The 14,414-nt window shown below is 38.3% G+C and overlaps 1 protein-coding gene across 2 annotated transcripts in view; it reads left to right on the top strand.

Annotated features, from left to right (window-relative positions):
- The window catches only part of NRBP2 (nuclear receptor binding protein 2), a 1,106,111-nt gene that overhangs the window by 654,029 nt on the left and 437,668 nt on the right, over positions 1-14,414 (top strand). For both annotated transcript variants that reach the window (XM_044067493.1, XM_044067492.1), the window contains exon 6: positions 10,522-10,616. In XM_044067493.1, the coding sequence (XP_043923428.1) occupies positions 10,522-10,616 (95 nt within the window). The remainder of the gene's footprint in view (positions 1-10,521; positions 10,617-14,414) is intronic.

The following is a 14,414-nucleotide window of genomic DNA, read 5'->3' as shown; positions in this document are numbered from 1 at the left end:
TTCATGGACCACTATATGTGGTTTTCTCACATCTATTTAATATACTGTTGTTTTCCTGCATTTTCCTGTTGTTTTCTTGAAAAAAAACAAAAAAATATCCTTGTTTCCCGCCTTTCCTTGGCTAGAATAGTCCCCTATACAGGCTTTGCTGTATTCTGGACTTTGGGATAGTTCCTGTGTTGTCCATTACCTTACTTGGATAGAAGGAAGTTTCTTTGCTCACCAGTGGGAGTGGGGAGCCTTGAGCAGCCTATCTGTCCCTGAAGGAGTGACCTCAGCACAAGAATCTAGTAGTAATTGGTCGTTTTGGACCATTTCTAGCTCTTTGAAGTTCCCTGCATAAAAATCCGCCTGTGAGCGTTTTTTTTTTCACTTATACTACTCAGCAACAGCTCCTCGTGGTCCTGCAGATTGGTGCTAGCAGCAGAGAATCGAAAAAAGTGACTACTTTCAAGATATAAGTATATTTTTGCTGTTTCTACCTGTGCGACCTTCCTTTCTTGCTGAAAACGAAGTTAAACTGCTAATTTAACTGTATTTAGCGTTTTTTTTATTACCTGCACTTAAATTACAAGTTTGTTTGCTTAAATTAACTGTTGAGGCTGCCCACTCAAGGGCACTAGCCTGTGCATTTAATATACTGTTATTTTCCTGCATTTTCCTGTTGTTTTCTTGAAAAAAAAAAAAAAATCCTTGTTTCCCACCTTTCCTTGGCTAGAATAGTCCCTTATACAGGCTTTGCTGTATTCTGGACTTTGGGATAGTTCCTGTGTTGCCCATTACCTTACTTGGATAGAAGGAAGTTTCTTTGCTCACCAGTGGGAGTGGGGAGCCTTGAGCAGCCTATCGGTCCATGAAGGAGTGACCTCAGCACAAGAATCTAGTAGTAATTGGTCATTTTGGACCATTTCTAGCTCTTTGAAGTTCCCTGCATATAAATCCACTTTTGAGCGGTTTTGCGCGATTGTGCGCATAGCGCAGCATCGGGCAGCGCCGCCAATTCGGGTTTAAACTTTTTCCGGCTCCACTGAGTCTGCTCTTTCCCTTGGAACTGCTCTAATTCTCAAAGTAAGCATCCTATTCTCAATCTAAGACCCTATACTCGCCCAAATAAGCAATCTTGCATTTTAGCACTAATATACTAAAAGCACTACATCCTCATATACCATCTAAGACTACCTCATCCCCTATTGGTCCTTTTAACTGTGTGATAAAAGAGTCCCCTATACTACTCTAGCATGTCCAAAGGTCAGTTAATGGTGTCCTCTACAGTCCAGCTGGTGAATCTGGGAATCTTGAGGCAATGTTACAACTGTCTCATGTACACTGACAACCCTCTCCTCCTCCAAACAGGATCAAACATATGTGAGAGATGTAACCATATTGCCAAACTGGAGGCCAAACTCTCTCACCTCAAAACTGGTGAAACCAGACCAGAGGAGAAGGTAACATCACACAGCACTAATCCAGTCTCACATAGTCCTACCACAACAGCAATCTAACCACACAAGCACACAAAAACATATTCGGAGGCTCTAATCAAAAATCTACCTAAACAGCAGAGAGCTCCAAAGCAAACATCCAAGCAAATGCTATCGCACAACAAAACACGAGCAACGCATAGCCCGCAAAGTCAGAGTGCCAAACAGTCACAGCCCTTAAGGCAGAACAACACACCTGACACACTCGTAATAGGTGATTCTATAGTCAAGCACACTGACGTTCCGCTCACCAGGCTGAACAAAGAGAAGGTCACAGTGAGCTGCCTGTTGGGCGCTAGGATCCGCCACATTATGCAAGCACTCAGGTCACTCCAAAGCAAGTACAAGTATGACTTGGTCATAGTACACGCTGGTGTGAACGACCTGAGACGTACCTCCCTCGACTACATGAAAAGAGACATAAAGGAGCTCTCCGATCATGTGGCCCAGGCCGGTATGACTCTGACCTTGAGCAGCATCCTACCCTCACCTAGAATGATGCCACAATATAAAGACAAAATAATCGATTTTAATAATTGGCTAAAATTTTGGTGTCATTCAAAGGGGATCCAGTGTCTGTCAGCCTGGAATGACATGCTTGACAAGCCATGTTGCTTCGCAAGGGATGGCTTGCACCTGTCTCCCCTGGGCTTTTGGATACTGGCAAAGGCTCTTGCCACCCCTATAGTGCCTTTTTTAGGCAAGGCTCAAAAGTCAAAACCACCTCCTTAGAAAACACTAAGAACAAGAAACTAAGGGTAATGCTGCTAAACGCCAGAAGTCTAAACCTCAAAATGCACGCACTCAAATCTGTCCTCAGTATGGAGAACATCAATATCTGTGCAGTGACAGAAACCTGGTTCAAGGCTCCAGAGAGCACCCCAGCACTACCAGGTTATACCTCATACCATGCTTTTCGGCCCCAAAACCCGGACCGAATCACAAAAGGAGGGGGAGTATCTATATTTAACAAGGATACCCACACCGCCAGGTTAGTAGCATTGCACAAAGCATCAGAAACCATCCATGTGCAACTAACAGTGGGCAAAACTCCATTTCAGTTTATAGCATGCTACAGACCACCGTCTCAGAATCAGAAATCCCACTCGGCTTTCCTGAAAACACTGGAGAACATTGAAGATCTCTAAAAACACCATTATATTGGGTGATTTCAACTACCCTAACATTGACTGGGAGCATTACTCAAGCCCCAACACCCTTGCCCAAAGGTTCCTGGAATTCATAAACTCAAATGCTATGGAACAACTGGTCAAAATTCCCACAAGAGGGGAAAACATACTGGACCTGATCATCACCAACATGGGGACCCTATGCTCCACACCAGAGGTACTCCCCTCATTGGTAAGATCAGATCATAAATTAATTTCACTGGATATCCAAATCCCGAACCCACCCCCAACCCAGAAAACCACAGTGAAGAACTTCTCAAAAGCGAACTTCCCACTTCTCAAATCCGAAGTGGAAACCTTCAAGGCCCCAGGATTGGTGGAAACTATGGCCCAAACCACGGAATCCTATGTAAACGCATTCTATGGACATCTCCAGGAGTGCATGGACCATGCTATCCCAAACAAAACCAAGATCCAAGCGTCCAAAGGCAGGCATCCAGTCTGGTGGACCCCAGCCATAAATAAGTTGTACAACAGAAGGAGGAAGCTACTACATGATACAGCAAAATCCCTAAAAGGGAAGGCATCTCTGATCAGTACTAGCAAAAAATTACGATCCCTCATAAAATCCTCCAAGGCTAGTTTCGAAAGAAAAATTGCACAGGACACAAAAGACAATCAGAAGGCCTTCTTTAGCTATGTTAGGAATCTGGGATGCAACTCCCAGGTATGTTCAGAGTTGATTCTAAATGACAAAAAATACACTGAACCCACTGACATTGCCAACATCCTGGCAGACAGGTTCAGTGCAAACTCCCCCCCCTTCCCCCCCTAAGGAGCAAATATCTATCCCAGTAGAGTGCAGCCTCCCAAACATCTCAGATGTCCAGGTGAAGGCTGCCCTATCCAAGACAAAAAAACACTGCCTCAATGGGACCAGACGGTGTCCCGGGTTGCATCCTACATGAACTCCAAGAAGAACTAAACCCACACGTAAAAATGCTGTACAATCTCAGCCTCACTATGGGATATGTACCCAAAGAATGGTGTACAGCAACAGTGGTCCTGCTCCACAAAGGTGGTGCCTCAACAGACCCTGGTAACTATCGCCCCATAAGCCTAACTAGCCTGATCTGCAGAGAGATCATCATGGAACTCATAAACAAAGACACTGGGGACCTACAGACAATGGATACTACTCAGTTCGGCTTTGTCAAGGGCAGATCCTGCCTCTTGAACCTGGTTGACTTCTTCGAAACAGTCACCAAGGCCATAGATGAAGGGAAGGTAGTCCAAACAATACCCCACTCAGGAATCATAGATAAGCTATCTAGCTTAAACATAAACCCCTATGTCACAAGATGGGTGGCTAACTGGCTCAAAGACAGAACCCACAAAGTCAGAATTGCCGGAGTCATGTCTGACTCGAAACTGGTCACAAGTGGTGTCCCACAGGGCTTGGTCCTGGGACCTCTCTTGTTCGGCATTTACTTTTCCGAGGTACAGGCCAGTAAGAGAGGACTATGGCTGGCTAAGTTTGCGGATGACTGCAAGCTAGGAGCCATTATTGACTCTCCAGATGACACGAACATCCTTCAAAAAGGTCTCACAGACACGGATAACTGGTGCCAGAGCCATGCCTAATGCTGAATGCCAAGAAGTGTATAGTCATACCCTTTGGCAAAAATAAAGTGCCCACAAACTACCATATAGGTGGAAACCCATTAAATACAGAAGAAGTAATTAGGGATCTGGGGACCCAAGTTGATAGCAATCTCTCCTTTGACAACCATGTTGCCAAAGTGGTTAGAAAGACCTTCTACATAGCCCACCTTATCACAAAAGGATTCACATCCAGATCAGGGGAGGTAATAGTGCCCCTCTATTCATCCCTCATCAGGCCCATCATAGAATACAATGCCCCTTTTGGGATGTATCTTACCCGCCACCTGCAGCAGCTGGAAAGACCCCAAAAGTACCTCGCAAAGAGGATCAAGGGACTCAAGCAGATGCCATATGCTGCCAGGTTGAAGAAACTCCAGCTTTACTCAGTTGCATAGCGCCTACTTCGAGGCGATCTATGCCTGACATACAAAGCTATGTCCAACCCAGAATTAATGAACTTGCTCCACCTCAGAAAATACAAATCCCTTAGAACCACGCGCTCGAGGGATTTGAACCTCAGCACAGAGCTAAATAGAATGTGCTGGAGGGACAGATTCATAACACAGAGGCTCCCTTCATTTTGGAATAGAATACCGATCCATGTTAGGCAGAGCACCTCACTGACTCTCTTCAAGAGGAATCTTGATGAGTGGATGGGAGATCGTAGATTAACCCTGGGGATTACTTCTGTGTCTCTGGTAGACAGAGGCTCAGTTAACTAACCTTAAAAAGGGCATAGCAAACTCAATTCTAAGTAAGGGTGGCAAAAGCCAAACACACTCGGGCTAGGTTTGTAAATGCCCCAGGGCAGATAGCCTAGTATGAACCTATGAACCTATGAACCTATCTTTTGAACTGTTGATAGTAGATGATCCTATGTGATGTAGACTTCATCATTTTCTATGATGCTTTGTAGCTTATGTTTCCAGTGTTTTTTCAGCTACTTCCATATTTTAATGTTTGCACAATCCCCAGTGCAACAGTCTTGCCACATTATTATGCCTTTCAGTATATAGTCCTTCTGCCATTGGTATGTCATAATGAGCGACAAGGTTTGCAACTGTTTCTAATTCTATTTTACAAAACCTACATTTGTCTGTTTCTCCTACATGTTCAATGGACTTTGTAAACCAACATGCACATAGTCCACTATCTTTGGCAGCCAATATTAACCTTTCATCTTTTGGTTTGAATTCACCTCTCCTTAACCATTCCTGTGTTCCATCCCGATCAACATGAGGTTGTTCCAGGAGTTTTCTATACTTGCAGTTGTATTTATACATTTTCCACATTTCTTGCCTTGTCATCTGATCCTTCATCTTATACTCTTTCTTTTGTATTTTCTGGCACATTCATTTGCTGCCTGATTTTTATCTTTCTGGTTTAATTTCCATTCCCGCTTAACAACAATATGCTTATGCTAGACTAACAGGGAAGGCATCTTAGATTTATTCTCATGTTTCAAAACTTTCACTATGTTTGGGTCTTGTGAGGTCAGCAGACATGTATGCAATCCCACAATTGCAGATTTATATGTGTAATCAATTTCAAGGAGGCCCATACCTCCTTTGGAATGGGGAATATATAAACTTGGTATGCACTGATTTTTATAAATTATTTGATGAGCATGAAGCATCCTTCTTGTTTCCTAACTAATCTATCCAACACCTTTTGAGAACAGTCAATCACTTCAAAACTATAAGTTAGGACAGGAAGAGCAAGTTGGTTTATAACTTGAACTTTGTTCCTAGATGTCAGCGCTGTTTTCAGGATTAATTTAAGTCTTCTAAAATATTCCTTAGTGAGTTTTATTCACATTTGTTTACATTTTATTGTTGTTCCTTCATCAGTTCCCAAATATGTATACACTCCCTCTTGATCAAGTTGTTTTATATCACATTCCTCTCCCAAACTGATGGTTTCTTATAGTCTGCAGCGTTCCTGCTTTAAAGGTTGCTTTTGCACATTTATCAAGACCAAATGACATTGTCATATTATCTGAAAAAATTTTGACTACTTGCAGTTGTGCTTTCATTTCCTCATCTGATGAGCTATACAGTTTTAAATCATTAACAAAGAGAAAATGAGAAGTCTTTACACTGTTGCTTTCTGGGAGCCAAATTATAGCCATGACCTAAACTGTTAAGCAGGCAGCTTAATGGGTTAAGGGCAAGGCAAAAGACAAGTGATGACAGAGAGTCAGCCTGGAATATCCCCCTAATAATTTGTCCTTTATCATAACTTAACTGCATAATGGTTTGCCACTGTTCCATGGTCGCTGTGATGCGGTTTATCAGTGTAGGGTTTATCTTATACATTTGTAAGCACTCTTTTATCCATGAATGTGGGATACTGTCAAATGATTTTTTGTAGTCTATCCATACCATAATGAGATTCTTCCCCTTTTTATAGTTCTCCACTATGACTTTATTTAACAACAAATTATCCTCTGTTCCATATGACTTTCTTTTATTACCCTTTTGTTCTATTGTCATAATTGAGTTTTCTTCTAAATGACTATAAAGTCTGTTGGCATCAATTCCAGTGTATAGTTTATACATCGTTGGAAGGCAAGTTATTGGTCTGTAGTTTTTAGGAAGAGCTTGCAGGTTCACTCTTAAGCAGGAGCATTGTTTTTCCTGTTGTTAGTCAGACTGGTATCTGTTCAGGGTACACATATAAATAGTTCTTACTCATGGTTAAATCTTCATGCAAAGATGTTAATGCTTTTAGACAGAAGTTAGGTACTGCATCTGGGCCTGGAATTTTACAGTTAGTGGCTTTTCTTAACTTTGTTTCAATCTGGGTTACTTCATCCCATTTCATATCCTGTATATTTGAACTTCTTATTCTTTCTTTTACTTCTATCCATTTAGCATCTTTGGTATGTTCCACAGAATCTTCATAAATATTTCTCCAAAATGGATCTATCTCTTCTTTTTTGGTGATCTTTCAATTCCTTTTACCTTCTTTCCTAATTCTCTATAAAACTTTTTTGAGTCATCAATAAATTCCTTATTTTGTACTTTTCCTTTATATTTATCTGTGTATCTTTTAAGTTTTTCTGCCTGTGCTATTTTTAGCGTATTTTTTGAGATAGTGCATGATAAATCCTGATCCGTTATAATACTTCACATTGTTTTTATCACATCTATCTTTGAGTATTTTTGTTGATCTGTTCCCACTTCTGTACTCTTCTAACAGAGACACTTCTTGTCTGAATTGCTTTATAGTTTTCTCTATTCGATACTTTCATAATGGCATTAGATTTCTCCATGTCCTTTCCCTTACTACCCTGTATTCTTGTGGTAGAAATGTATCTGTTATTTATTTGGCTGCATGGTAATGTATCCTATTTACTTATGTTAAGTTGCATGAATCTCTCTGGACAGTTCTAATTACTGTGTTCATTTGTTTTATCAAACTTCTAACTTTTTGGGATTTGTTGACCTTCTGCAGTCTATTTCTTTCATTGATGTTAATATGTCTATCCTTCTCTATTAAATCAGGCCACTCTTCTCTTAGATCATGTTCTTCCAAACTGAGAGGACATTCTTTGTATGCCATTTCCTGCAAGCATTCTATAGAAAGTTCCAGAGCTTCCTCCTGTGCCACATTCTCTTCTGTTTCATCCTATCTCATCCGTTGCTCTTTGATATGGGAAGTCACTGGCCTATCACTCCCAGTATTGACTATGTCAAAGTTACCACAGTCTCCTGTTCTTTCCCTTGTTGTATAGCACCAACTGAACCTTTGTACTAGTTTCCTGTGAGAGGCTCCAAATTATCTTCATATGTCAACTGATTAAATACTTTCTGCTCCACTGGTTTCTCCTTAATTTGGGTGCCCATTGCTCTATCCTGTTGTGTTGTTATCTGAGTTAATTTTTCTACACTAAATCCTTCACTTTGCAGGTAATCCATAACCTAAGATTCTATTTCTTTAACTTCTTCCTTACTAATCCTCTTTTCTGCTTTTCCTCTTTTTCTTGTTTTTTTTGTATTGTGAAATTGTCCATATCCAATTGTCTTTACCTGTATTTCTCTTCATATATCTTTGGTGCTGCTCTTTTTGCATTGATTAGTTTTGGTTTCTCCTTTGCATAAATATTGCGACATATTAAATCTCTTTTTCTTTCCCATGTCTACATTTCTTCTTCAAATGTCTCCTGCTCCTCGTTTCTCCTTACTTTGAGGATTAGTTATTCCATCATGCTGTGATATGACCTGTGTTAGACTTTCTACACTGAATCTTTCACTTGCCAGTATTCCATAACTTCAGCTTCTATTTTTTTAATGTCTACTTGACTAATCTTCTGTTCTAAATTCCTTCTTTGTGATCTTATTTTTTATTGTGAAATTTTCCAAGTCTGAATGCCTCTGCCTATATTTCTTTTTGAATATCTTTGTTGCTGCCTTTTTTGTGTTAATTAACTTGGCCTATACAGGTAGTCCTGCTGATGTCAACAGCTCAGCACCTGCTTTACAGACAGAGAGGCATAAAATTGTTTTCCACTGAGTTTAGAGAACTTACACTGATTCACAGCTACTTCCAATGTACCCATGCCTTTAATAGCAAAACAGAGCAATTGAATCAGTCAGTTGTTCAAAGGCAATTGTCACCTCTTTTGAAAAATTTGCATAAGCATAATCACATATGCTGAGGAGGGATGCTGGGTATATTGGAAGAAGGATGCTAAGCTGCCAGGTAACAGGAAAACAGGAAGGCCTAAGATAAGGTTTATAGATGTGGTGATACAGGACATGCAGCTGGTTGGTGTGACAGAGCAAGATGCAGAGGACGAAAAGAAATGGAAACAGATGTTCTGCTCTGGTGACCCCTAATGGGAACAGCCAAAAGAAAAAGAAGACATAAGCATAATCACAGTATTGAAATGCTAAACTTTAGACTTTAAATGTTTGTTGTTTATACTAGTTTACATCTTAAGATGACTTATAAGTAGTAGCAAAGATGGCTGTGACATTTAGAGAAAGGTCAGAAAATATTTTTCTTGTAATTCTTGTAAACTATGAACACTTACTAAAGTGTGGGGGGAGGGGACTGTCAATTCATATTGGACTACAAAAACATAGTTTGAATAAAGGCCTGCAGTTTAGCTACTTTTTTGGTTGCAGCAGTATAACTCCTTAGTATACTGTAAAACAAGCTCTGAGACATGCACACATGAGGGCCATTTCAGAAATAAAAGTAGTAGTCCTGTTACAGAAGGTATATAAAATGAAGTGACTGACACTAATCCCATTATATGTCAATGGCATGAAAATACACCACTACTTCCATATGTCTATCATGATTCATAGAAAACAGACTTAAAATGGATTATGGGAAAGAGAAAGGCCTGAAGAAAACAAGATCATGTTGATATGTCAAGTGCCAATGGCAGCCATTTTGCAGAAAACATATTAAAATTCTCTAAGAAGCCATCAGAGTGATTTTGAGGTGTTAAAATAGTTCAGAAAACAAATATAGAGTGAAAAAACAGACTTTTTTGTTCAAAGGTAGAGTTTTTCTTTAAGAAATGACAACATTACACACATGCATGTGCTCACGTGCACATACAGACACACACACACACACTCTCTGATACTATCTAACCCATGCAGATGTCAGTTTACAGATATTATGAATAGACAGGATCAGCTGCTCACATTTTGTAATAATGCACAATTTTTATCAGTATCCTAAAACAGTACAGTAAAAGCAGTACTCACAAATACATATGTACATATTATATATATATATATATATATATATATATATATATATATATATATATATATTTATAGTATGAGTATCGGCATGTATACATACATGCATGTTTGTGTGGGTGTGTTTCTATACAAATGATGAGGTGGCTGACACTGCAGATTTATAGATTTATAGCTTTGTTATGTTGCTGAAATTGTGATTATTGAACTTTGCATACCTACTATGTCAGCAGGGTCTTCTAGCTTTGATAAACAGCTGTAAGAGTCTGACATAGTGGCACTGGTTGTATTTCTACTGCTTTCATCCTTTTTTGTTATCTGTCTGAAAACTCACGTGATTAATATGATAAATCATTCTAAAAAGACAGGGAATTAATAAAGATCTTTAAACATTAATAGTCCAAGAACATGTAAGATACTGAAGTAATCTAAACTTATGAAGTATAACACAAATTTAATGAGAAGTAGACAGTTAAATCTCACAGGAAATCTATAATTACATATTTCTCTTTGCAGCTATTTGCATTCGTGTGACGCACCTATAATCCACGGCAACCTCACCTGTGACACCATATTTATCCAGCACAATGGTCTTATAAAGATTGGATCAGGTTTAGTACGATTCACTTGCTTCAACTGTAACTTTGTGTTGTGAATGTGTATACTCAGATTTCCAAGTCTTTGCTACAAATTCCACACACAACTGTACTCTTCATTTTCTGCTCCTTATACAAATTCTGACATCATACCTCTTAATCTGTATACATTGAAAACAGGAATAAAGGCTCTTTTAAATTAGGTGCATCCAGCTAAAAATCTGGACATCTAATTAGCATAAAATGAATAACATCTGAGTAATAAGTAGCACATAACTCTTCTCACTTCCAGTAGGAATCTGAGAAAACTACTCAGAAATACATGCTTGAAAAGCAAAGTGACAAAATGATGGAAAAATATAAGCACATTATCAAAGAGACAGTATAAAATCTATGACTTTAGTGAACTATCGTGCAGGGTCATTTATTTTTGCTTCAGAAAAGATAGTTGTAAAATGTGTGTCCTCTGTCTCTGAGTTATTGCTGCCAGTAGTATGTTGGTCGTGTAATTTTGTCTCTGAGTTATTGCTGCCAGTAGTATGTTGGTCGTGTAATTTTGTTTTTTGTGTATTAAAGAGCTTCAGAAATCACATGTGATCAGGGGCATTCAGAAAATTGTGTGATGGGGTTAATCTAGCTTGAAAAATGGGACATACCTCCAAAAATAGGTGCATCATGTACAGGGGTAAATTGGGTCTCAAAACAGGAACATCCCTCCAAAACAGGGACAGTTGAGAGGTCTGTCTGACTTACCATAGCAAAACCTTAAAGAGCAAGGAATAATGACAGGGTATATTAATGCTGTTGTTAACCAGTAACTGGTGCCAGACTGCACCCATGGACTAATTAAACTGAACATAATCCATAGGACTATTATACTGATATTATTATAATATGTTTTATTGTATTTAAATAATCTTGTAATTTATTAATTCCATTGCTTGCAGCTGACTCTCAACCAGTCAGGGACAGATCTCAACAGAATCAGAGACAAATCCAGAAATAATCCGGGACAATCAGGGACACTTTTAAAATATTAAAACTATTAACTTCTGACAATGTCAGAACAAGGAAATGTTAATTAATATTAATTTTTTGAAGTAAAAGAAGGCTATAAGTATAATTGACTACTTTTTCTCCAAAGAACACCAATTTGTAGGAGGGATTAAGAGGGCCAGAGCTAAAATTTGAGTCAAAATCAGGGATGTCTGAGTCCCCTTCAAAACATCTAAAACCCATAACATCTAATTTCATAACATTGAGACCAGAACATCTAAAACCCAAAACATCTAAAACCCATAACATTGAATTTCATAACATCTAACAGTACAAACCACATGAAAATAACATCCTCTCCAAATATAACGACATATAATGGCACCAAACTACCAAACACACTTTTTACTACATTTCTGCAGGGGGGCTTGATACAGTGGGGTTAGGAAATTAACTTTTTCCCACTATAGTGCAATCTTGAACTTGATATATTTAATTTACGGGGGGCAGAGCCCCCAACATGGGGGGGTGCAGTGGGACTTGCCCCCCTGCAGAAACGTAGTAAAAAGTTTGCTTGGTAGTTTGGTATCGTTATATGTGGAGGGGATGTTATTTTCCTGTTATTTGTAGTGTTAGATGTTATGAAATTTGATGTTATGGGTTTTAGATGTTCTGGTTTCAGTGTTATGAAATTAGATGTTATGGGTTTTAGATGTTTCAAAGTAGACCCATATATATATATATATATATATATATATATATATATATATATATATATATGTGTGTGTGTGTAGATATATATATATATATATATATATATATATATATATATATATATATATATATATATATATATATATATATATATATATATATATATATATATATATATATATATATATATATATATATATATATATATTCACTTATAACCTCAAATACTGAAATATCAAATTTCAGTATTTCGAGACTATAAAACTGAATCCACAAAACACTGACACAAAAAAAACGAGAAATTCACAACACTGAAAACACCGCACACACTATAACACACATACACCAAAACACCCACATCACAACATAAACTAACAAAACTACACACATACACAACTCATACACACATAAGCAGGGGGCAAGCCCCCCTGCAGCCCCCACACCCCCCCTACTTATATATATACTAGCTCCCAGATCGCACAAACACAAAACAAAAGCCAACTCACACACGCACATTCTCTGTCTCCCACACACAAATCAAACACATCAGCACACTCACATACACTCTAACTCCCACTCAAAACCCTTAGAAAACACTTACCTGACATAACACCTACAGGGTACACGGCACCGCACACCATCAAAACACAATCCCAGACATTACGCAGCTTAAGGTCATAACAGGGAATTCGACATATATTCGAGTTCGTGATTATGACCTTTCGCTATTTTTAACATTCGGCTTTATAGTCTCGAGATACTGACATACGACATTTCAGTAATTCGAGGTTATAAAGTGTTTCCATATATATATATATATATATATATATATATATATATATATATATATATAGATAGATATAGATATATATATATATCTATGGATCTACTTTTCATCACCGAAAATTACACTTTATCGAACACCAAAAAGCCCACTCCACTATAGCAAAAGTGCAGTTCAACGAAAACTCACATTTGCGAACCACACTTTAACGAACAATGGTCGGCAGTTCTAGGATCCTTTAGCAGACCGGGTGTGGTGGTTTTTCCTTACTACTGAAATGTGTAACGGGATTGGAACCTATATTGCAGTTGAAAGTTGATGATATAGATCGCAGTACAGTGAGGATAAGGAAATATATCCTTTTCCCCACTGTAGTGTGATCTCGGAGTTAGTATATAGTTAGCGTTAGCTTTATAACCCCATCATCACTGCACATCAGTGGTGGTAAAACTTGGGATGAGTAACAGTCATTTCCTTAGGAACACAAACAATGTCTAGTATGTTCCTGGTAGGCTCTTTTACAGTTTTAAGCAATTATTGTTCCTGAGCATACGTTGTAAATAATTCCCTTACTAATGTTGTTTCAATAGTATGCCAGTCTGTTTCCAGTAAATTTAAGTCCCCAGCTTTTATTATTTTTCTTTCCAGTATTTCATGCAAGAAATGTATGAATTCCTCTAATTTATCAGCACTTGACTTTGGTGGTCTACACACTCCAACAATTGTTATATGCTCCAGGGCTCTCTTTATTGTCACAGTTACATAATCTATAATATTGGTCTTATCGCTGAAAATAATAATCACAAGTCTCATAACTATTTGTCATCCCTGTCAAAACACCTCCACCTGATTCTTTAACTGTCTGTTACAGCAAAAACATTTATACCCTGACAAAACAGGTTTCCAGTCATTGTTCTTTAATCATGTTTCACAAATACTATAAATCTTGGGGGAATGTAGCAAAATTTCCAATAAAAAAAAGATTAGTAATGCTGCTAGCATTAACAACCATTACAGATATATTAAATGTTGCAATCTGTGAAGTGTTAAATTTTTGACCTGGCAAAAATCTTGCCTTGCATTAGTCAAATATTGCAGTATATCTGCTGCAAAAATTATCTTCCCTTGTTTTGACAAGTACACACCAGCCTGTCTAAATACTGTGTATGCTCTACACATTACCACATTTTAAAATAGGCCTAGTTTTTCATGTAGGTATTTACCTCCAAAATCTTTTGAGTTCACACTGACCTGATTCTACTTTCTATATGTGATTTGTGAAAAATATGTCCTAACACTTGCAGAAGTTACACTATCTA

Source organism: Protopterus annectens, chromosome 3.part1 (genome assembly GCF_019279795.1).
Source record: "Protopterus annectens isolate FY-2018-M chromosome 3.part1, PAN1.0, whole genome shotgun sequence".
NCBI lineage: Eukaryota > Metazoa > Chordata > Ceratodontiformes > Protopteridae > Protopterus > Protopterus annectens.
Note: the sequence above shows the minus strand (reverse complement) of the source record. Positions and strands in the feature narration are given on the sequence as shown.